Below are 22,002 nucleotides of genomic sequence, written 5' to 3'. Positions count from 1 at the left end.
AGGTAAATTTGTGGAGGATAGGTCCAGCAATGGCTATTAGCCAACGTGATTAGGGCTGCAATCCCATGCTCTGGGTGTCCCTAAACCTCCCACTGCCAGATGCCGGGGCTGAATGACAGGGGACTGAGCACTCAAAGTTGCCTTGTTCTGTTCATCTCCTCTGAAGCATCTGGCACTGGCCACTGTTAGAGACAAGATACTGGGCTGGATGGACCCAGTATGGCCGTTCTTATATCCATGCCAAGGAAACCACAACTCCAGCTGGCAGTCTGAGCAAGTGAGCCAAGGATTTGAATAGACACTGAACAACCCTCTCCACCCTAGAGGTGACCCTCCCAGATCAGGGCATGTTGGTACAGCAATCTGGGGCTTGAAGTGTGGATACATTATGGCTGGAATAGTCAGCGGGATTGAGCACCTACAATTGGAGCCAGTTTTTCAAAGGAGCTCAGCACCCTGGGTGCAGGGCTCTCCTGAAAAATTTGGCTCTGCATGGATCAAGGAATTCATTTTCCTAGGTTGTCAATCCAGCACCTTCCACCAGTATTAGACTGCAAAACTGCAAGTCAGTCTTGTGCTTCATGCCAGCAGGAATGGCTCATGCGCAGCTCCTAGGACACGTTCTCCTCTGGCGCAGGGGGATTGACGGCTCTGGTGCATTCAGAAATGGGCAAGCGTGGATGCAACAAGGCAGTTTTCACCTGTATCAAAAGACTGACAGTCCCCCCTGCAGGACGCACACCAGACACCGGATAGCAGGGCTGAACTGGCAGGCAGCAGGCCAAGCCAACAAGACCCACGCAGTGAACAGCGTATTTAATGACAGCAATGAAGGGATCGCTGACTACCAGGGCTTAATCACTCAGTGGTTTGGGGCACTGGCTGCCTCACTGCTCTGTTACGTGCTGGTTGATATTCTGGAGGGCTAACTTCAGCATTATTCCCAAAACGTATCTGTCGTCTTCATTTTCAGCCTCCTACGGCTCCCCCACCCCAAAGCCCCTCAAAGACACTGCAAGTCCAACCCTGTTTCTAGCCCCACGTGGTCATGGGCCAGCTGAATTGGTGACAACACCCATGGCTTTTTATCCCAATGCAAACGTGCCCCAAGGGAGTCGTGGTTGCCCCAGTTTGCTCTGGGAATTCAGTGGGGACAGAGTCCTGAGGACATGCATGCAGAAGGGCACCAGTGGCATAGAGGGCAGTGAATGTATTCGGATGCCAACTAGTGCATTGGTGCAAGAACTTGCACAGGATCATGACTGAGCTGGCAGGTGCTGCAGAATGGATGTAGAGTTTGTGCATCTAGATTTTCAGCTAGACGGTGCGGCAATGAACATGGGGCTTCTTGTAGTGAGTGACGTCTTAGCGTGTGTTACTGGTATGGGAAAGAGGGAGTGGCTCCTTGGAAAAAGGAACAGAATTTTGCAACGTGCTGGTAATTTACTTTGACCTTTTGCATGGATTGTAGTAAATTCTAGGAGGCAGGATGCGCTCTCGCTACACACGTGTACCGGACCCCACTGTGCTGGGCACCAGTCTGGGGTGGGCCCTCTGGGTGCTACTGAAAGACAAATAAGTTTGATTTGGGCAGGCCATAGGCCTTGGGCTGGCCCTCTCCAAAGAGGTGAACTTCAGCCATAGTGATGAATTATGTTAGCACACTTTTCATGCTCGGCTGGTCCGTTGCCTGGTGCAAGGGGCTTAATTGCAGGGAATGCACAAATCTCTGAATTCAGATCCTGCCTCTGGAGGAAACAAGGAACTTACTTAGAGCCAGGGCCAAAGAAGCAGAAGTCTGACTGTAATTTGAGCTTGCATCCCATTTACACCCTTATGGATTTTAGTGGAACTTTCCTACCCCCAGATTGTTGGTTTTTAAAGCCCCCGGTGAAAAGCTTTTCAGTTTCAAGATTTTGCCCAATTAAAGAGCAAGAGTAGGAATTCAGAAGCCAAGCACCCGGAAAACAATAGCTGGCTTGACCCTCCCATGGAGTTATTTCCCAGCAGTTCCCGAGTCGCTCCTGGCAGCTTTCAGGAAACACACGTTGTAGGATGTTTCCCGCAGTTGCGCAGCTAGCTGTCTGCACTCAGCGCTTTCTCACAATTCAGCTCAGTGGCCTGCTGACCAGGGTGATGGACCTGCTCAGGGGTTGGGGGTAGACCATGGAGGGGAAGGATTCCTTGGGGGAGGGGAGGAAGTGGGGCAGCACTAGCCATACTTCACCCCCTGCCCATATCCCCCCTCTACTGAAGGGCATAAGGTGAAGCAGCTGTGTGGAAAAACCTCTGTCCTTGGCTCAGGATCTTGGTGGCCCAGATTACCCACCCTTTCCAGGGAGCTGACTGAGGGCCCCAAACTGGCCCCTCCAACTCAGGTGACTCCTTCCCAGGAAAAACCAAGAAGGCTTCCATATTATCAACCTTCATCATCCTCCTCATCAGCACGCACCACCTGTGTAGTGTCTCATCGAAACAGACTGGGCCCTGAGGCCCATCTTACAGACTGACCTGCCGTAGGGTTCAGGTCGGGATGCTGGAGCCCCACTGCATAGGAGCCAGTGATGCCCAGTTCTAACTTGTTGACTCTGTTAAGACTCATTCCTAGAGACACTGAGCACAAGCTGCTCCTCACTGTCACGGAGCACCTCTGAGCCATACCTGGAGTAGCACTTTGCTCAAGTGACCAGCCCCCATCTCCCCCTTCACCACAGGCCTCGAGGAAACTCCTCAGTTAAGCTCCAGGGTAGGCTGTGAGCACTTGAACTAGCACTTCTGCAGAATTTAAGCTTCCTGTTTGCTAAGAACCTTCCCTCAGTAAAATGCACATGGTGCTGGCTTCCTGAGGCTGCAGGCAGCTTGGGTGCTGCTGTTCTAGCTAGAGGGGCTAAGCTTCACTGATGCTATGGCAAGCAAAGGGAGAAGAATCTGAACTGGAGCTGGGGAAAGCTGAGCACCACGGCAGGGGAGGTCAGTGCAGGGGGACACTGAGGGAGCAGTGGAGTGGAAGAGGAGCCCTCCCCTTCCCAGCAGCCAGGCTTTGAGGGCAAAGGGAGAAGAGGGCTGGGAAAGAGTTGCTTTTCCACTTCTATCAGTCCAAGAGGTGTAGACTTAACCTGTCTCCATACTCCCACTTGCCAGAGATGAACACAAAAGAGGGATTCTCTGTAGGGTTGAGATGGGCCCCTGGCAAGAAGCCCAGCCCCATCCCTTTTCCCAGCAGTCTGTTTCACCAGGGCGTTCCCTTTCATACCTGCCTCTGGCTAGCAGGCAGCTGGCAAACTTTTCAAGCCCTGCCTTGAAGAGGCTCAGGAAAATCCTTAGTCACCCCTGGCAGAATAGCGGCTTGGGAGTTCAAGTGAGAGCAAGAGGACCAAGCGGGGGAGGGGCAGAATTCTCAGCCAGGCAAAGGACTCGTCTGCGCCCTGTTGATGCAGCATTTTAGCCACGTGTTTGAGACCAGTCTCGTGAAAGCAGCACAATGCTGATATTCTGGCATGAGGCACCGTGATGCTGGTATGCCAGTAGATTAGGAGAACGGTGTTAGGCACCTTTATAACTGTGTCCACATTAGGCGTTGCACCAATTTAGTAGAAAATGCAAAACCATACTCTGAATTGTCCCTAGCCTCTGTTTGCCAGAAGCTGGGAATGGGCGACAGGGGACGAATCACTCGTTGATTGCCGGTTCTGCCCATTCCCTCTGAAGCACCTGGTGTTGGCCACTGTCGGAAGACAGGATAGTGGGCTAGATACACCACTGGTCTGATCCAGTACGGCTGTCCTATGTTCTTAAATCAGACAGTTAAGTCAGTACAAAATTCTGAGCCTAGACCCACCCTAACACCCCTTGGCCAGAGGAATGCAGTACAAAGAGGCATTCGTACACTTTCAGCCACCCCAAGGCCCCTTTACCCTGCCAGACTGGTGTGAGTGAGAATCCAGACCAGAGTGCACAGGAAGGGGGGGGGGGGGGGGGGGGCTGTGGGGGGACGTGCCCCTTGGCCTCCCTCACTGGCCCTGGTGTGGCGCTCACCATTATCAGGGCACTGGCTTGTTTTTAAGCTACCCAGCAGCAGCGCAGAGAAAAGGCAGGGAGCCGTTAGGTTAAAAAAGTGATTTTTTTTTTTTTAATTTTTAAATTAATAAAAAACCTTCAACCTGTTTAAGCAAGATTCTGATTTGGAAACTAAAGCCCAAAAAGCTGCAGCCCCTCCCTGTTGCCCTGGCTGGACGGAGCCCCTGGCCCCTGCCGCTGAGCTGGGTGGGGGAGGATGGTCCTTTACAGTTTGCACAACTGCCCTTCCCGCTCGGCCTCCCCATGTGGAGCATTGTCTGGTGTAGGAGACCAACTGTTCCCCAGGGCGAAGGGGGCAAAAGGGTGCATCCCGGGGCCTGGGCACAGTGAGATTTAATTAGCATGAATCCCAGGCTCGCTTGTTTTCGGGGGCATGTGCCGCAGACGTGGATGATTTTCAACAGAGGCCAAAGGAGGAGGGCTTTACCACGCCCAGCAAGGATGTCCAGGAAATCCAGACCCCCAGCTCCACCCCCGCATCCTCTCGCTGACCTACAGTGGACTGGTCTACCTAGTATCTTGGAGTCACACTGTCCTTTGGGAGCTTCTGACGCCCGTTCCCTGGGCCTGCCAAAACACAGCCAGGTGTTACCGAGAGGGGAGAGGTGTTGGCAATGTGCCATGCTCCTCCTGGCCCAAGTTGTTCCGGCAGGGAAGCTGAATGCGCAGCCACACATTTCCTTCCCCAATCACGATCCTGCAGCATGGGAGCTCCGGGTTCAAGGAGCACGTTACATCCCTGCGTGGGACGCTTTCCAACAGTGGCCACGTTTCAGTGGGTGCATCTCCCCCTCCTCCCTCACTTGGTAAGAGCAGATTTCAGGCAAGCCACAGGTCCGAGTCATACAGCCTTCTGACGGCCAACCCCGTCTCATCTAGGGGCACCCCAGCAGCAGCCGCCAAAGAACAGGGGAGGGGGGAAGCGAAGCCAATGACAACAGCTTCTGAGCCACCCCCTCCTCTGCCCAAGGGAAGCGCTCAGTGTCCAGCAATGTCCTCTTCAGCCAAGCGGTGTCGTCACCATCCTGCGATTGCCCACCGGGCTGCCAGTCTCTTTCCATTGCTCTCATTCTCTCTGGATTTATATACATTAGATATTTATATATTATATAGTTATATATTAAAAAAGAGAAGACCAGTTATTGACTCTCCGGAAGGGAAAAACCACACGGGCTGACAACCATCCCAGCAGAGTTACAAAAAGAATTATAAAATATTCCAGTGCGATCTTCGGGAACCCCCTCCCCTACCGCCCTGATCTCCTGCACCTCTTCTCTGTTCTCCCCCCCGTCCACCCGCAGCCTCCCTCCCCCGCCACTTCAATGTTAACCAGTCTTATCTCTGCCCATCCATTGCAGCCATAGCTTTCTGCTGGGAGCCTCCTTGCTGAGACACGGGTGGCCACATGGGCTGCTGATGGTGGAGATGATGGTGGAGGTTGTGGCTGGTTGGAGAGGACGGTGGCATCCAGGCGGGTTGGTGGTTGGGAGGTGAGGAGGCCCAAAAGGGACTGAAGTTACCCGGTGGAGAGCAGGCCATAGATGTGATGGGGCTGTTGCTGCTCTGTAGGTTCTCTGAGGTCCGCAGCTTAGAAAACATAGCGAGCGCGTCCGGGAAGTTGGGAGGAGTGGCTGGAGTATTGCTAGGTGTGCACATCTGCAGGGAGAGAAAGGAGAGAGCATCAGACAGACTGTACAACACCATGCGAGAAAGGCAGAACCCATCATTGTCAGCTGGGAACTACCTGGATTAAGCCATTTCAGTCTCAAGGAAGGACGACACCAGCCCTCTCGCTGCGACTTTTCTCCTGCCATGACGTTGGGAAGGCCACCAGCGATGGCCACCTGAGCAGCCCTACTGTAGAACTGACGCTGCTGCAGCCACCGCAACATCTAGCCCTGATCAGAGCAGGTCTCTGATGCGGTGGCCACTGTGGCTGGTGTACACTAGGGCTCCCAATGATGGTGGAGCTGAACTGATGTTCGCAACTGACGGTATAGTCAGGGCAACAGAGCCTGGTTCCTTGCCCAAGGTCACAACGAATGCCTCAAGCGTGACTCCCGCTCCATTTCCCTGTCCACTGGGCTGGAGTGCTCCGATTGTAAGCCTCGGGCCCAGGGTATCCTGGGCTCTCATTCCACTGGTGACACCAACTTGGTTTGGCCTTGGAAAAGTTACTCAGCCTCTCTGCACCTCTACCGAGGGGATGTAAAGCCACTGACATCAGAGATGGAGGAGAGCCACTGCTGTAATGGCGTTCAGACCATCCCACTGGGGCCCATTCAGGATCGTGGTCTCTGTCCTATTCCAGTATCAAAGGAATCCCGCCCGTAGATTCCTCTACCACGTCTTGCCCTGCTGCTCGTCCCCATCCCCTGCTGGCCTTGGGCACCTGATGACCCCGACACTACGCCTTTGCTAGCCTGCCAGACACCGGCCCCCTACCATACCACTTTCTAAGCTCTGCAAAGCACGCCAATGAGACAGCAGAACGTCCCCACTGCTCTGCCTCAGAAGGAGGGTGCCGTCTTCTGACGGATGCTACCAGTAAAGCCCAACTTTTCTGCAACTGCACGGCCTCCCTCAGCGGGAGGGGGACCCGTGTCCATGCCACAGAAATGTAAAGCCTCTCAGTTTGGACATCCCAAAGTCGCGGACCATATTGGAAGATCTTGGGATTTACCCACCATCCAGCCTCAAAACCAATCTACCCCTCCTCCACCCACCTCCCAAAGGCACCGGGATCTGAATCTCTGCAGTCAGCTCCTCCCTTTGCAGCACCCAGGATTCTCAGCAAGCTGCAGCCCCTCCTGGCACAGCCTCTTCCCAACATTGGCTTTAAAAAGCTCCAGGGCTTAAGGTGCGGCTGTGCAAGGCTCTCCCCCTTCACCGGCCTTCAGGTGAAATTCACCGAGGCTCTGCCCTGGGCTCAGCCTGTTCTCTTGTGTTTTGCCTGGCTTTGTTTTGAGGCTGGTGCTGGCTCTGTACACAGAACTTCATTGCCGGATTCTCTTGCTGCTGTGCATCAAGATCTTAAAGGGGCGCTAGCAGGTTAAAATATGTAAAGCTATTTTAAAGGGATGCAACTGAAATGAGATCTAGTCAGTTATGAAGGAGATTTAGTAGCAATATGGTAGTACTTAGGAACCCCAAGGTCAGGGCCTGCTGCACTTGGTACTCAGAGTTAGGAGTAGTTTTGTGTGCTCCAGCTGTCCCTGAACAATTCCCGCCCCCCTCACCAGTCAATCTCTGTAGTCAGAGTCACATTTTCCTATTTAAAACTTTTCACACAACAGCGAAGGACAGAGACACCCAGGCAAAGAGGGGAAACTGACTAACTGATTTCACAGGGGAAAAGGATGAAACTGGCTATATGCAAAGTGCTGCCAAATGAACAAACCAGCCAAAAAAGGAATGTTTCAAATAACTGTTCAGTTCCAGTATCCTAGGAGTTACTGTAACAATAGGTGTAAACAAACAAACAAAAAAAACCCAGACAAATCTGACTTGGAGGTTGGGGTCCAATTAGTCTAATACTAACGGTACTTGAAATTGAGAGATTTTGAAAGTCTAGTTGGCATTTATTCTTTCAAACGTGTTGTGATAGTAAAAATAAACTAGCCATTTCACTCCCTGCTTTAATCGCAACCCCCTGCAGGGGAAATTTTACTTTAAAAGCCCAACTCCAAGCAACAGAGTTTTTAAAGGTCCCAGAAACATTTCTAGGGTTTTGTTTTGTTTTTTTTTAAAGCCTAACTTTTGGGTCAAATCAATGGAGAGTCCCTTTAATTTACTACAAGAAACAACCCTAAAAAGAGTCAACCAGAAGGTCGCGAAAAAGGTGACAAACCAGTTCCAGGTACCTCTCTGAAAGACTGTCCCAATATTCTGATAAGGTGCCTCCTATTCTGCCCTTGTGATCTGTTCTGCAAGTTGCAGGTATTTTCAAAAGTCATAACTGACATGACAAAAATCTAGAAACTCAATTTCCTAAAGCACATGAATGGATCTCCACATCCAGGGTCTGACAACAAATCCAGCATTGTAGTCAGCATAATTTAGGACGTGAACATAACCAAAGTAGCTCTATGGTTCCTCCTCATGCCTTTCCAAGGCAAATCAGGCCTGTATTATTTCTTCCTCTGATCTATTACCACTTCTTTTTTGCAAGGCATCACTAGTGTGAGAGAAGCTGGATCTACCTGAGTTTCCAGCCTCTGCTCTAAAAATCACAGGCTCCCTTTGGGTTAAGTCCAAGAGCGTATGTTGCAGATATCAGAGCGGTGCCATGTCTGCCTATAGCCAGTGGAGGGGAATGAAGAGGGTGAAAGGAAATTTCAGCTCTTACAGGAGTAAAGGGTCTTGCAAACCACAGCCTTCCCCAACCATCTCTCCAAACAGTTTCCATGAAAACCAAGGATCTAGTGCAAGAGATCTGATCTCCCGCCTAACCCGTGGCTGGACTCGGGTTCAGTTTTTCCCATTCGCTAGGAGTTAAAGGTTCCAATGGAAAAAAAGTGATTCAGAGGCTATAAAGCAGCCCCTGAACACATGGCAGTGAGTGTCTGCCTGATCAGCGGTCTCGTGGGGGAGTGGGGGGGAAGACGAGTGTACATGCAGTGCTAATCCTGCTGCTGAACAAGTGTCCAGATTGTGGGTCCCCTCTCTGGACTCACCAGGGCCTCATGTTAACAATATCCCAGCGACCCAGGGTAGCAACCGAGACAGGAGCGTTACCACAACAAACAGAACTTGCAGGATGAGCGGCTGCCTCTGCGGTCTCACTGAGGACTTTGCTCTGATTGGGTTACTGCCACTCTGCTCCTCAATCCCCAGGCTCTATCCCTCCTCCCCCCCAGCACCGAGGACACTGGGGGATGGCAAATGCCCTCAGCACAGTCTGATTGGCTCAGCTTGTCCCACCTTCATAATCTGTGAATCTTTCAAAGGCGCGTTTAAGAGGTGAAACAGAGAGGTTTGTTTGGGATTTTTTAAAGGCAATATCAGAGAGGCCCCCCGAACCCCTATCTGACATTTCCACCCACTATAAATAGACCGGGAGAAACAATGTGTTCAGAAGGACAGAATATGCCATAGGTTTGGGAGAGTGAAGGGGAGGAACCTGGCTGGGGAGAAGGGAAGTGCACCAGAGGCCGCAGAAGCACCCTCTAGGACTGGCAGGCCCCGTGCACAACTCAGATAAAGCGAAGAGGAAGGAGAAGTCATCAGATCATTACAGCCATCTCAGGGGACAAAACCTCGGGGGAGGGGGGGACTGGCTATGCAACCGTTTGCAGAAGTGAAGCAATCTTTGTACACTCAGACCACTGGTGTGGGTGGTGCCAGAGAGACAGACAGGAGAGGTCTTTGCACCAAAGATTTTACACGATCTAACTTCTTTCAGGTCTCCCTTGCAGAACTCTACCAGCCCCCAGCAAGCAATGCTGGACAGATGAGGAAGTTTTCCCTTGAGGCCCCTAGCTGCTACTGTAATGCAAATAAACTTCCCTCCATTATAATCCAGGTGAAGGGTGGATGAGTAAATTTTGTGCTGGGGCTAGTGATCCTTTGCAAGACTGTTCTTGGCTATTTAGAGGATCTCACCTTCTAACTATCCCCCAGTCACAATTTACCCAGCTCTAAGGGAGTGAGAAAGAAGTGGATTTACACACGCCCCCAAAAACTTCAGAGAGGACAAACACAACAGCCACTGTGAAAAGCAACTTATCAGCTTTTTTCCATTTCCTGGTAAACTAGGATAGTTCTGTGCATTCATTCTAATTTTAGTGTCAAGTGCCCTCCCCCTCCTGCCGTCCCCCCCTCCTTTCTAGGCCGTCCCCAGGGCTCCAGCTTAGTCTTGTGATAGGTCTTTATATTTTTGTAATCAGTGTCACACCCTCTCTGGGCAACGGCGGTGAGAGAGAAAACTCCAACTCCGAGACCAGCCCACGAGAGACAGAGCAAGCTAGCTAAAGCTAGTGCACAGAGAGCGCACGCCACCCAGTCTACGGAGCAGCAGAATGGACGTGAAAAAAAGCATAACTAGCAGAGGCAGAAAACCGGATAGCCTGGGATGTACGGGGAGCAGGCAGCAGCCTGTATCATCATCAGGCTCTGACGTCTGTGGGAGTCAATCAACTTCGATGCACTTGGCTGGAGGCAAAAAAGCTGATAAGATGCAGTCCCCTGCTTGAGACAGTTTGGGGAGTAACTAGGCCCTGATTCAGCAAAGACTTTGGCACGTGCTTAACTTTAAGCACATGGGTGAGTGCTTTGCTGAATCAGGGCCTCGATCAGCACAGTAACAAAAGGTGGATGCTTCACAGAGAATCGCATGGTTGCGCCTGGATAAAGAGGAGTTAGGAACACAGCCCACAAAGGTCACACCCTTGTGATTCAAAGGAAAGGTTCAGGAAGTCACTAGTGGAGTCCGTCCCTCCTGCTACAAGAGGGACACACCCAGAGAGGGAGATTGTCCCAGCTGCTCCCCTCTAGCGGCCCAGGGCAGAACGGCAAGCCCAGAACTTAAGAAATACCAACACTGGCCAAAATAATGAATGGGGGAGGGTGCAGGCATGAGGGAAGGGAAGGGATTGCAACACACACACACAGTGTGACTCACCCTTCCTAACCGCCCCCTTCAACAACAACAAACAAAAGCTGCAGAATGAATCCTGTAGCTCAGCAACCGGAAGCAGAGTTGCTAGTTTTAGTCTTGGGCATAATCTCCAAAATCGCTACCCGGCGTGAGACTCCATTACCGACCTTCCGGAAAACTCCCTCTTTATAAACAGTCTTGTAAGAATATTTCCCAGAGTCTGCCTCCAAGCGGTTTGGAAAGCATGTTTTAAAAAGGACAAGGGGTTTGTTGGGTTTTTACAAAGGACAAGATCTGTATGTGTCTTCCCCTTAAAGAGAAGCACTGCACCAAAACCTTGTCCACACACAGACGTTGCACCAGTTTAAAAACTGATTCAGTTGCTCTAATGCAAACCTGAGTGTGTGGACTCTCTGAACTCGTTTTATTGCAGCTTGAAGCTCCACTTGTAAAAGTCAGGCTTAAATTGAACTAAGTGTCCACAAAGGGATCCACATTGGTTTAAGAAATCAGATCAAACACTTATTGTGTTCAATTTTGTGAGGAAACCAGGCCTAAAGTTAACTTCTAAACATTGTACTTGTTCTTCATGTATGTTCTACTCATCCAGAAAGGCAGAGCTGCCACAATCCTCCTGCAGGTCATTGAGACTTGGGTATAGTTAAGTCCTTTAAAAACCTATCCTAATTAAACCCCTCTTATATGAAATGTGTGTCAAGTTTCTAAGAAGCCTCTTTCTTTGTACCTTCAAAATTTGGGCCTGCAAACAGGCTCTTTCATACAGCTGCCTTGTGTGCTGGGAGGGAGTGAAGAGGCAGAATTTTGTAACTGGTGCCAATTCTATGGGAGTGAAGTTGCATTAAACCTGATTCACTCCCCCACCATACACAGTTGCCCATATCGGTTTGGGGAGGAGAAGGGTGAGTGCGTTCAAGATCTTAAGACTCATGTCTAAGGTGTTTTGTTTTGTTTTTTTAAGTGTTTGCCACACAACCTAACAGGCAATCTAACTGATTTTCCCAGCCTAGTGATTTCTTATCTAATTAGACTGTGGAATTCATTGCCACAGGAGGTCAATAGTGCTAAAAACATATTCATATAAGTGCCCAATCTTTTACTCTTGATAATAATATCCAGAGTTGTTATAGGTAGCACTAATTAATTTTGGACGAGACAAAACCTCATGCTTCAAGGTTTAAGACACTCTCATTATTAAGTACTAGACAGAAATCTTTGGCGGAAGGATTAGGGAGCATCTGTCTCCTGTGGGATTCTTACACTGGCCTCTGTCACAGCTGGAACACTGAACTAGATGGATCTTGGGTCTGATCCAGTCTGGCTATTCCTATGTAGTGAATACACTAACAGAGAGTTTCAGGATTTACCTTCTTCTTCCCACATAACTTTTGTATCTTCTCTTGGTAATTCTTGGTGACAGCTGGGATTATGCAAAGCGCTCCAATAATGTAGTTTGAAAGCACCCCTAAATGTTGCAGCCAAAAGGAATCCAGGTGGGTTGTTCTCATCTCACCTTAGTTTAAAGACAGCAGGCCCAATTCTGCCATGTTACCCACACAGAGTAGTTCTCATGAAATGAATGGGGCTATTTGTGGAGAAAGGCACTATTCAATACAAGGTAGCAGAATGAGACCCAGGGTTAGGGCGGTACAAATTACTGAACGCAAACCAGGTCATGTGCAAAGTGGCCTGAGTGCCTAAATCTTCCGTCAAAGAGCAAGGCAGAAGAAATGATCATAGTTTCGGGAGAAGTGACAGCCAGCAGAAAGTGATTTGCAATACACAGCTACAGGTCCCCAGATGCTCTGTTGGTTGCGGGGAGCAATAGGAGAGAAATATCACAACTTGCAGACTCTGGCTACGCAAGTCCTATTCCGCTTCCTCTGTTGGACCTGCAGAGCCTGAGTTTGTTTGTGAACTTCAAGAGATGGTTTCAGAGTAACAGCCGTGTCAGTCTGTATCCGCAAAAAGAAAAGGAGTACTTGTGGCACCTTAGAGACTAACAAATTTATTTGAGCATAAGCTTTCGTGAGCTACAGCTCACTTCATCGGATGCATACTGTGAAAAGCGTAGAAGATCTTTTATACACACAAAGCATGAAAAAATGTACCTCCCCCCACCCCACTCTCCTGCTGGCAATAGCTTATCTAAAGTGATCACTCTCCTTACAATGTGTATGATAATCAAGGTGGGCCATTTTCAGCACAAATCCAGGGTTTAACAAGAACGTGGGGGGAGGGGGAGGTTATGAAAAAACAAGGGGAAATAGGTTACCTTGCATAATGACTTAGCCACTCCCAGTCTCTATTACCAGCAGGAGAGTGGGTTTGTGGGGGGGGTGGGGGTGGGGTGAGAAAACCTGGATTTGTGCTGGAAATGGCCCACCTTGATTATCATACACATTGTAAGGAGAGTGATCACTTTAGATAAGCTATTGCCAGCAGGAGAGTGAGGTGGGGGGAGGTATTTTTTCATGCTTTGTGTGTATAAAAGATCTTCTACACTTTCCACAGTATGCATCCGATGAAGTGAGCTGTAGCTCACGAAAGCTTATGCTCAAATAAATTGGTTAGTCTCTAAGGTGCCACAAGTACTCCTTTTCTTTTCAAGAGATGGTGTAAGGGCCATTTATTCCCTAAGGGGCTAGATTCTGATCTCAGCTACACTTGGGGTAGCAGGATCAGTCCCAGCTGATTTCAGTGGAGTTACTCCAGGTGTACCCCAGAGTAACAGGATGCTGCCCCTCAGACTTCTGCCTGAAAAATGGAGGAAAAGAGGTGGGTTTGAACCCCAAATTCCCCTGGGTCCTTTTCATTCAGACACCATCAATAACTTGAATTGCTTTTTATTCTTTGGCGCTCAGCTGCCTTCAGGACAAGCCCATTTGACAAGTTGAATAAATAAGTTAATCTCGTTTGTGCTCAGAAGACACGACCCCACGTGACAGCATGAAAAAACTGGAGGGATGGGGCTTCTGAGCTGCTGGACTTTTGTGCATTGGCTAGATATTGCAGGTTTAACGAGAACACTGGCCAGAGAAACGCACTCCGTCGGGAGCTGAACCTTCACCCCAGGGGCAGGAGGAGAATTATAATTTTTTTTTTTTTTAAACAAAGTGATTAGAACAAACAAAAAGCAACAAGGACAAATGGGCTCCTCTTTTCTGGCTGGTTTGCTTTACGGGACCCAAACCTTTCAGGATATCAGCTCCTTGCCACAGGGGCATTTGCTGCTTTAAGGACTGACTTCTGTACATCCAAGGGCAGGGAAAGATGGGTCTCAAACCTGCCTTATTTGGATCCTTACTACACCAGCCCGTGCTTGAGAAAACAGCTGGAACACCGGAACACAAGGGGGGATATTTTGCTTGCATTCTGCAGGCACCTTTTTGTTCCTGTGATTTTTCCCAACGCACCATGGCGTGGGGAGAGGAACAGAAAACAGACAGCAGCAAAAGACAGGGGCCAAAGGGGGGTGATCGGGACGTCTGTATGGAGGGACGGAGATCCTCCTTGTTGCAGGCAAGGACCTGCAGTTTTATCAGGAGGGCTGATTAACTTCCCACCCAGCTATGTCAATATCAACATCCCCTACATTTTACTGCAACTAATCAGATCCAGTAAAAAGCTAGAGCAGGTTCCACTGTCAGTTTATCCATCCAATTAAAAACAAAAACCACCCCAAAACCAAACAATTCAACACCTTAGAGCCGCTTTAGAATCTGGACACTCACAGTTTGAGTCTATCCTTCAACAAGTGAAATCTGGCTATTAGAGATTTCTGTTCTGGAAATTATATGGAACTTTCAGTTACCAGGTAAAAGGCCCCAATCTGGCAATGAATTTCAGGCAGCCAGACTCCAGTTGAGCTCCCTGGGGGTGTTGCCAGGCTGAGCAGTCTGCAGGACTGGGGACTAAAAAGCACCCCATTTGCTACATGATTTTTCTCCTGTCCACAAAGAATACTTTTTTTTTTTTTAAACTGATGAAGTTACCCTTGGGTGTCCCAAGAAATTCTTCACTTAGAAGGTTCACATCGCATTTCAGATGGGTGTATCGACAGGCTGGAAATAGGATAATATGAGCGACTTATTTATAAGGTTAATGGCATGTAAGAATTTGTGATCTGGGGAGTATCCCTTATCTAAAGAGAAACAGGTATATCTGTGAGATGGTGCATAGCTGCTCACTTTGTGTGATTTTGTTGGGGTTTGCTCATAGCTTTACTTGTACAATTGTGTTTCAGAACAAATCAAGATACCGTAAAAGCTCTCCTCTTACTTTCCATTCTCTCAGTGATCAGAATTGTTCATGGCATTTAAGTTTGAGCAGAAATCTCAAGACGTTAGGGCAGGGAACACCACCCAACAACAAAAATGTGGCACAAAAGTCAGACTAGTATCTGGGAACAAGAGATGAATAACATTTGGCAAACAGAAGGGTCACATTGCAGATCATGACATGTATACCAGTTTCCTGATTAATGTGTAACTGGTTATAAAAAGAGGGAGGGGTGAAGCTAGCCTACCAAGCAGCCAAGATTTCCTTTGCTTGGAAATACTATTAAGCCGCTTTTAGGGAATCCAGCATTTGTAAGCTTATAATGAAGAGGGTGAAAGCTGGACAGCACTGAGAGGTTCTAAAGCATTCAGGGATAGGCTCCTCTGCCTTTTTATTTTGATGAGACAACGTCATAACTGAAGATCTGCTTAGATCTGAGAGTCGAATCATTTTATGAGTAATGGGACAAGCATGCCAGTGTCACTGCTCCTGCATCTGACTAAGTATCAGGGTTCAAAGATTTTTAGAACGCCAGAAATGAGTGTTCAGCGTTGAATGTCAGTGATTTTTTTAAGCTATTGGCTAAAATGTTGGCCTCCCTTATTTAAAAAAAAAAAAAAAAAAAAAGAGAGCTTGGAGGAAGATTTCACTTCTGTTCATATTCCAGTTTTGGGTTTCTAATACTCTCGTGTAAACCAGCCTGATTAAAACTCGTTAAGCTTCCTGTAGCAACCAGGTAGTAAATGATTCAGATTGGTAAGGAATCACTCCTGCTGTGAGTTAAGCATTTCAAACAGCTTGAATCACCTCTGCATCTTCAGAGTTTGATCTGGGTTTGTAAACTAGTAACTGCAACCTCTAGCTTTAGTGAAAGCTTGCCCTCAATCAAGCCACCCAAGGACGGTGCCTATGAATTTCCAAGTTAATTTACAAATACAAGATAGGATAAATCTAGTGTTAGGCCTGGGAGTAAAGGAACAAGATAAATCTAGTTCCTTTCCTGGAGGCTTTCCTAGTGTGCTAGCAAGAAATCCTGAGACTCAGTCCAGTGCCTATCTGACTTCTATGTCCAGCTCAGCCACTAGCTTGGTGCATGACCTTGGGCAAGTAATTTAATCTGTGCCTCAGTTTCCCCTCCCACAATCAGTCTTGTCTATTTAGACTGCAAGCTCTTCAGGGTAGGGCTGTTTGCACAGCACCTAGCACAATAGGGAACTGTTTCTGCTGAGGCTTCTAGGTGCTACCATAATACTCTAATGCTGGGGAGAAATTTTGTGCCAGGAAGGGAAAAAATAAGTGAGGAAATAAGAGATTAATACAAAGTTCCCAAGAGCCATTTTTCTGTTTTATTCCAAATCTTTTAGAACTGGCCGCAGGTTTTAACAATGGCAAGTACAGGAAAAGAAAAATCTATGACTTAGCCTCCATCTACTATTATCCTCACACACAGCACTGGTTTAGTTTCCTAAAAAAACTTCCTCTGTTTCGCTAAAGAGACTTGCCCTCAGCCAAGGTCAAGTAAAGTTTTGCTGAAAGTTCTAAGGAAACATTCAAGGGAAAGGGCCTGCCCCCCTTTCCCATCCCAATTCACTTAGATCTTTTACTTGTTATAACTATCTAGATCTATGTGAAGACAAACTATTTCCTGGCAGACATTTTGGCTCCTGTTTACATTTGCAGCCTGTGTATTTCTCTTGTTGCAGACCAATATGGCTGTCACGAGGACTGACAGTTTTGAATGCACAACCACTTCTGCTTGCAGCCTCATGTTCCCCTCCCCAGTATCAAAGGTGGCCTCTAAAAATGCAGACCCTGCCTGTGCAAAAGGAGGGAATCCCTCCCCTTGGTTCCATATTTTTATATGGCTTTTCACAAGAAAACTTTAACAGGTAAGGGGATGGGTAAGAGTGGCATCTGATGAAGCATTTATAGCTGCTTTTATGAGGCTGTCAGACATAAGAAATAACCTCTTCAGATTTCATTTATTCATGAGATTAAGGAATGGGGGGTGGGGTGGGGGAGTAAAGACACCACTGTAAATTTCATTCTAGCCCACAGGAAGTGAAGATACCATAGGGAACAGCACGTGTCTGTGAAGTTTGGGTCACTTACCATTTGATGGTGGTGATGATTGTTGGGAATGTTAGTTTCTTGAAAAAATGCACTCAAAGCAGTCTGCAAAAAACAACAACAATTAGTTAATTCCAGCAGCCAGACAGAGGAAGGGGGAAATGCAAACATACAGGATAGGGGCTAGTGTTAGTAAAGACCCTGGAAATGTTTTGTTTTATAAAAAAGTGATTGGATCTTGTTTTTCCTCCCTTAAAGTATGTTTCAACTGTAAACAAATCATTTGAGACAACAAACAAACACGACTGATCTAGCTGTTTGCATTTCACAACACAGGCCTGGACTGGCTTTGAAATGCTAATTTTCTCCCTCGCAAAAGGAGGAATGAAGCTACAAAGGAATCCAAAACAAGAACACAGCCCCGAGCCCTTCCCCAACTGGATTGATCCCATGCCTCCCTAACCCAGAAACACAAAACACTGCCAGGCAAGGAAGAATCCGGCCGAAGTACCAGCAAAGCGCTTCAGTAAAATCTGGCCAAGAGACCCCATGTCGGTTTCGTTAACACGAGTGACATTAAATCAGGGAAGGAAAAGGGGCAGGGTAATGAAGTCTCCCCAGGAATGTAAGCCTTCGCCCACAGGCCAGCAAGAAATTGACAAAGCCCCACGTGTAATTATTTCCTTTGATGTGAACAGTTTTGTTTTTTTTAAACTACACTTGTCATCCGCTTCCTCCCCCCGTCTTTATCCACGTGTAGGGAGTTAAAGCCGTTCTCACCTTACATAACATCCCCCCGTTTAAAAAAAAACACAACCGAAAAATGGGTACACCGCATTTTACTACACAGGCTTTCTCCGTATTCCTCAGCTCCGTGTGGGGCTGGGAAGGGGTTCACTCCGTAGTGAATCCTCTCCCCAGCTCTGGAGCAAGCTCCCCCTATGAATTCTCTCCCCCACCACAGAAATCGGGGCGAAGAGAGACCAGACCACGTTTCTATGCTTCATTCCACGGCCCAGGAGAGCCATAGATTTAGTTACAGCACAATACATAAATTGGTACCAGGAGATCGGCAAGCCGGTTTCCCCCCGCCAGGAAATTACATGAATAAAATGTACTCTCCCCTCTTCCCACAACAGCAGCAACAGACATTACGTGCGAGGCCTCGTGAGTTGCTGGCCCCTGAAGGCACTTGCTGCAATAGGTAATCGTAATGAAGTCCTAGTAAAAGGATTGTTTATGTGCAGCTTGCCATTCAGCGGCGGCGCCAGGGCCCCGTGTGGCACGGCCGGCCGTGTGTCCCAGCTCTGTTGTTATTTAAAGCCGCGTACACACACACACACACACACATTCCACCCCCACAACTGTTTCCAAGGCCAACTGTTTTAGCGAGAAAGGAGAAGCGATGAGGCGGAGGAAAGGGGTGAATCCGAGGGTGGAAGGAAAGGCAGGAGGAGCAGCACGCGAGGCTCCCACGGACCCTGCGCCCCCGTGGGGTGTCGTTCCCCCCCCCCCCCCCGCCAGGTCAAGCCACGCCACGCACCTCGAACTGCCAGTGAGCCGCCTGCAGCAATTGCTTCGCCTGGTCGGCCGCGCAGCCCGCGGCCAGCACGAACTGGTTGATCATGACCTGGTGCCTCAGCTCCTCCATATTCACCGACATGGCGAGAGAAACGAAACCACAACAACGGGGGAAGCGGGGCAGAACACACACACGGTGCCGCTGCGGCGTGCGTGGGGAGGAGAAATCCACAAAGGCCCTTCCCTCCTTCTCCTCCTCCACCCCACACTCGGCTCCCCCTGGCCCCTCGGATCGGCCAAGCCACCCCTGCTTCCCCCCGCCTGCTTCAGTCGGCACCGAGCCGGTTGTGTTATGCTCCCCCCCTGCCCCAGTTCCTCAGCTCCTCGGCTGCTTGAGCACCACAAACAACAGCAGCAGGGGAGGAGCATGTGGGGAAAGATGGGGGGGGGGAGACCGGAGGTGTCTCAACGTTCCGTTCCCGGCGTTCCGAGCCCGCTGATTGGCCACCGCCGTGTTCTTCACATGTATGAACGTTCGATTCGAATCTTCCAGCTCCCCAGGCTGTGGCTGTTTCTCTCGCTCCCTTCCCCCCCAGCTCATGCTTCATTGGGGGAGAATGAGCCATCGGGCTCTTTCCCCATTGGATGGCTGCTGTGTTTTGGATCGGGAGAGGTCCATCATTGGCCTCTGTCTTTCCAGGGGCGGGGTGAGGCTGTGCTCTTGTGCGAACTGAGCTGGAAAGCACGGCCGGCTTGTTGATTGGCTGTCACTCCTTTCTGTTTTTCTCTGGTTGAAAAAAAAAAATGTTTGTAAAGCCAAGTTCATTCAGGAGCTTCATTGAAACCAACATGCTCAGCTGGAAAAGCAGGACTCGACTGAGCAAGAGCAGAAACAGCTCTGACTCATTTCCTTTGAAAGAACGAGTGATCCTGAGAACCAAATTTATCACAATAGAAAGCACATTTGCAACTTCCGATTCTTGCAGTTTATTTAATCCTGGGGGTTGAGGGTTGTTATTTCTTGTTATTTGTTTATTTTTGATTAGTTTTGAGACATGGCCAAACAACGGCAGCCAATTTCCGCCCTGGTAAAAAGCTGCAATGTCACAACTCTGCATTTCTGTAACACCTCAAACCTTCGTGCCCTGTGAGGGCATGGGAAGGATTCAGAATCAGTCCCTTGGATGGATGTGTGTGAGAATCCCACTTCCAGTGAAACGTTAATTCTGCAGGGCCCTGTTATCCCACCAGTTGCATATGTGGAATTCCCACCGGCTTCTGCCTATAACTGCCGAGACAATCAGGCCCCAGGTCTCTATGGCGTCAAAGCTGGGCTGTGTTCCTGGCTCTGCTACAGGCTCACGGTGTGACCTTGAGCAAGTGACATTGCTGCTCTGTGCCTCAGTTTACCTATCTGCAAAATGCCTTTAATCATAGTTTCTCACAGACTTCAAGTTTTTGAAGCACACAGACAATAAACTGTTGAGTGCCATAGAAATGTCTGTTAGTCTATAAGGTGCCACCGGACTCTTTGCCGCTTTTACAGAAGTGATGACAAACCAAATTCTGACAGAGGGTCTTAATGAGGCATAAATGAATGAAGATGCACACAGTCCACGTGGGACAGGCAAGTGTCATTCTTGTTTTACAGATGTGGAACTGAGGTAGAGAGAGGTCAAGTAATGTGAGATCACACACAATGTATTTGGAGCGCTAATATTAGGGCTTAGGAATTCCTGACTTCCAGCCCCTTGCTCAGTCCACTAGCCTCTACTGGCTCTCTTGCTGAATTTGTGTGAGGAGCCATTCATTTTTCCTGAATGAGTTTCCCAGCGGGACCATCCTTAGGGGCAAGCGATCAGGGTAATCACCCTGCACAGCAACACCTGAGGGTGCACTCGGGTGTTCTGCTCACACACACTTTTTTTTTTTTGCTCAGCTGCTCAGGAAGCGACAGAAACATTTTCTGCCCTGGGTAGCAGAATGCCTAGGGTTGGTCCTGCTTGCCACAGTCAGGTGAAGGTGACCTGCAGAGGCTTTGTACTTGCCAAGATCTGAATTTAGAGCTCTAATTGGTGTTTTTCCAAGAGCAGACAGTGTCAGGCACTTTAAACAGTGTATGAGAGCTGCTCACAGGGGCAAACACTGCTTCCAGCTGCATAGAGCATCCTGCAGGAGTGGATCCATCCCGGCATTTCTGCTGGGGCAGGAGTGGGATCCAGGTTGCTAGGAGCATGTGTGGCTCATTGTGCACCACCTGAAAGGTGGGATTTGGGGAAAGGGTAAGACAAGGGAGGTCTCAGGGCAGAGCTAGTAGTTCCATGACTGTGCAGCTCCATCATGCTTCCCATATTGGCAACTGAATCTGTGGCCAGCTCCATGGACCCAGGGGTGAGAATTCCTCCTACTCCAGCAGAAATCCCCAGCATGTAGCCCAATTACCCAGATTCTGTGATAGGCTTTGCTTCCTCCTATGCAGCATTAGGTGTTAGTGAGGTGATCGACTTTTGAAGAAGAAACAGACACATCACCAGCTTCCCTCTTCTCATACTTTTAGGCCCCTGCACTCCACCAATTCTATTTTCCTCAAGAGCCCCTCTGTTTCCTTTCAGGCAAGCACTTCCGTACTTTCACTCTACACTGGCGACATCCTCCCTGCCATATTATTGTCCTCCCCTTCAGGTCCTGCCTTTAACCCCACCTTTTATTACATTCCTTCAAACACACACCCCCTAGAGGGAACAGCTAAAAAATGTAACCACCACAATGCACCATGTCCCACCTTAGCACCCACCTAATCTTATTTTATGTACTCTCACCCTTCCCCATTCAAGGGTCCCGGGTTTGTCATTTGATCTTAAAGCCTAACTTTGCAGATGCTGGTCCAGCTTTTCAGGTGGTATAAATTGGTGTAAATCAATTACATCTGCTGAGAATCTGACCCAGAGTCTGTGTTACTGCTGTAAGCAATTAAATCAGTCACAGTAGTAAGCACTACACTTGGTAGTAAGTGTGTGGGCCTTACAGTCTGATCCAGTACCAGTGGGAGTCCTACTGACTTCAGTGGCAGCAAAACATGGGCTCTGAGCCTGCCAGCTACTCTGCAAGGGCAGACCCCTGGATGTGTATGCAGGCCCACTGAAGTTAATGATGCTCCATTCAGAAGCAGGGGACTGCCCAAGAGATTCTCATTGCAGGATTGGAGCCATAAATTTGTGAAGGCAGGGACCATTCCTCCCAGCTTCTCTGCGGAGCATCAAGCACACCTGTGGCGCTAACATAGGAAAGTTAAGTATAAGGAGAAACTGAATGTCAAATACACCATTAGTCTAACAGGTAACTCTAGCTGGAGTTGACATTTAAAACACTAACATTTTAATAAATTGCTGTTTACCTACAAAATTCCTTTCCCTGAATTTCCATCCTCCCCCTGGCTG

The 22,002-nt window shown here is 48.8% G+C and overlaps 1 protein-coding gene across 1 annotated transcript; it reads right to left on the bottom strand.

Moving 5' to 3' along the window:
• Positions 1–4,106: 4,106 nt before the first annotated feature.
• On the bottom strand, positions 4,107–19,470 carry UBALD2 (UBA like domain containing 2). The gene is made up of 3 exons (XM_007072537.4): positions 18,588–19,470; positions 17,087–17,149; positions 4,107–5,733 (listed from the first exon to the last, which is right to left on the bottom strand). The coding sequence occupies exons 1-3, from the start codon at positions 18,705–18,707 to the stop codon at positions 5,413–5,415; spliced, it is 504 nt and encodes a 167-aa protein (XP_007072599.1). The 5' UTR covers positions 18,708–19,470; the 3' UTR covers positions 4,107–5,412.
• Between the last annotated feature and the right edge of the window lie 2,532 nt (positions 19,471–22,002).

This window comes from Chelonia mydas, chromosome 14, assembly GCF_015237465.2.
Source record: "Chelonia mydas isolate rCheMyd1 chromosome 14, rCheMyd1.pri.v2, whole genome shotgun sequence".
In the NCBI taxonomy this organism is placed as follows: Eukaryota; Metazoa; Chordata; order Testudines; family Cheloniidae; genus Chelonia; species Chelonia mydas.
Note: the sequence above shows the minus strand (reverse complement) of the source record. Positions and strands in the feature narration are given on the sequence as shown.

Excerpts from the sequence above, each read along its gene's own strand:
- UBALD2 (XM_007072537.4), bottom strand. The coding sequence starts at position 18,707 with ATGTCGGTGAATATGGAGGAGCTGAGGCACCAGGTCATGATCAACCAG. Across the intron at positions 17,150-18,587 it reads CGGCTCACTGGCAGTTCGAG|ACTGCTTTGAGTGCATTTTT; the intron begins GTGCGTGGCGTG and ends TGTTTTTTGCAG. Across the intron at positions 5,734-17,086 it reads ATCATCACCACCATCAAATG|ATGTGCACACCTAGCAATAC; the intron begins GTAAGTGACCCA and ends CTCTCCCTGCAG.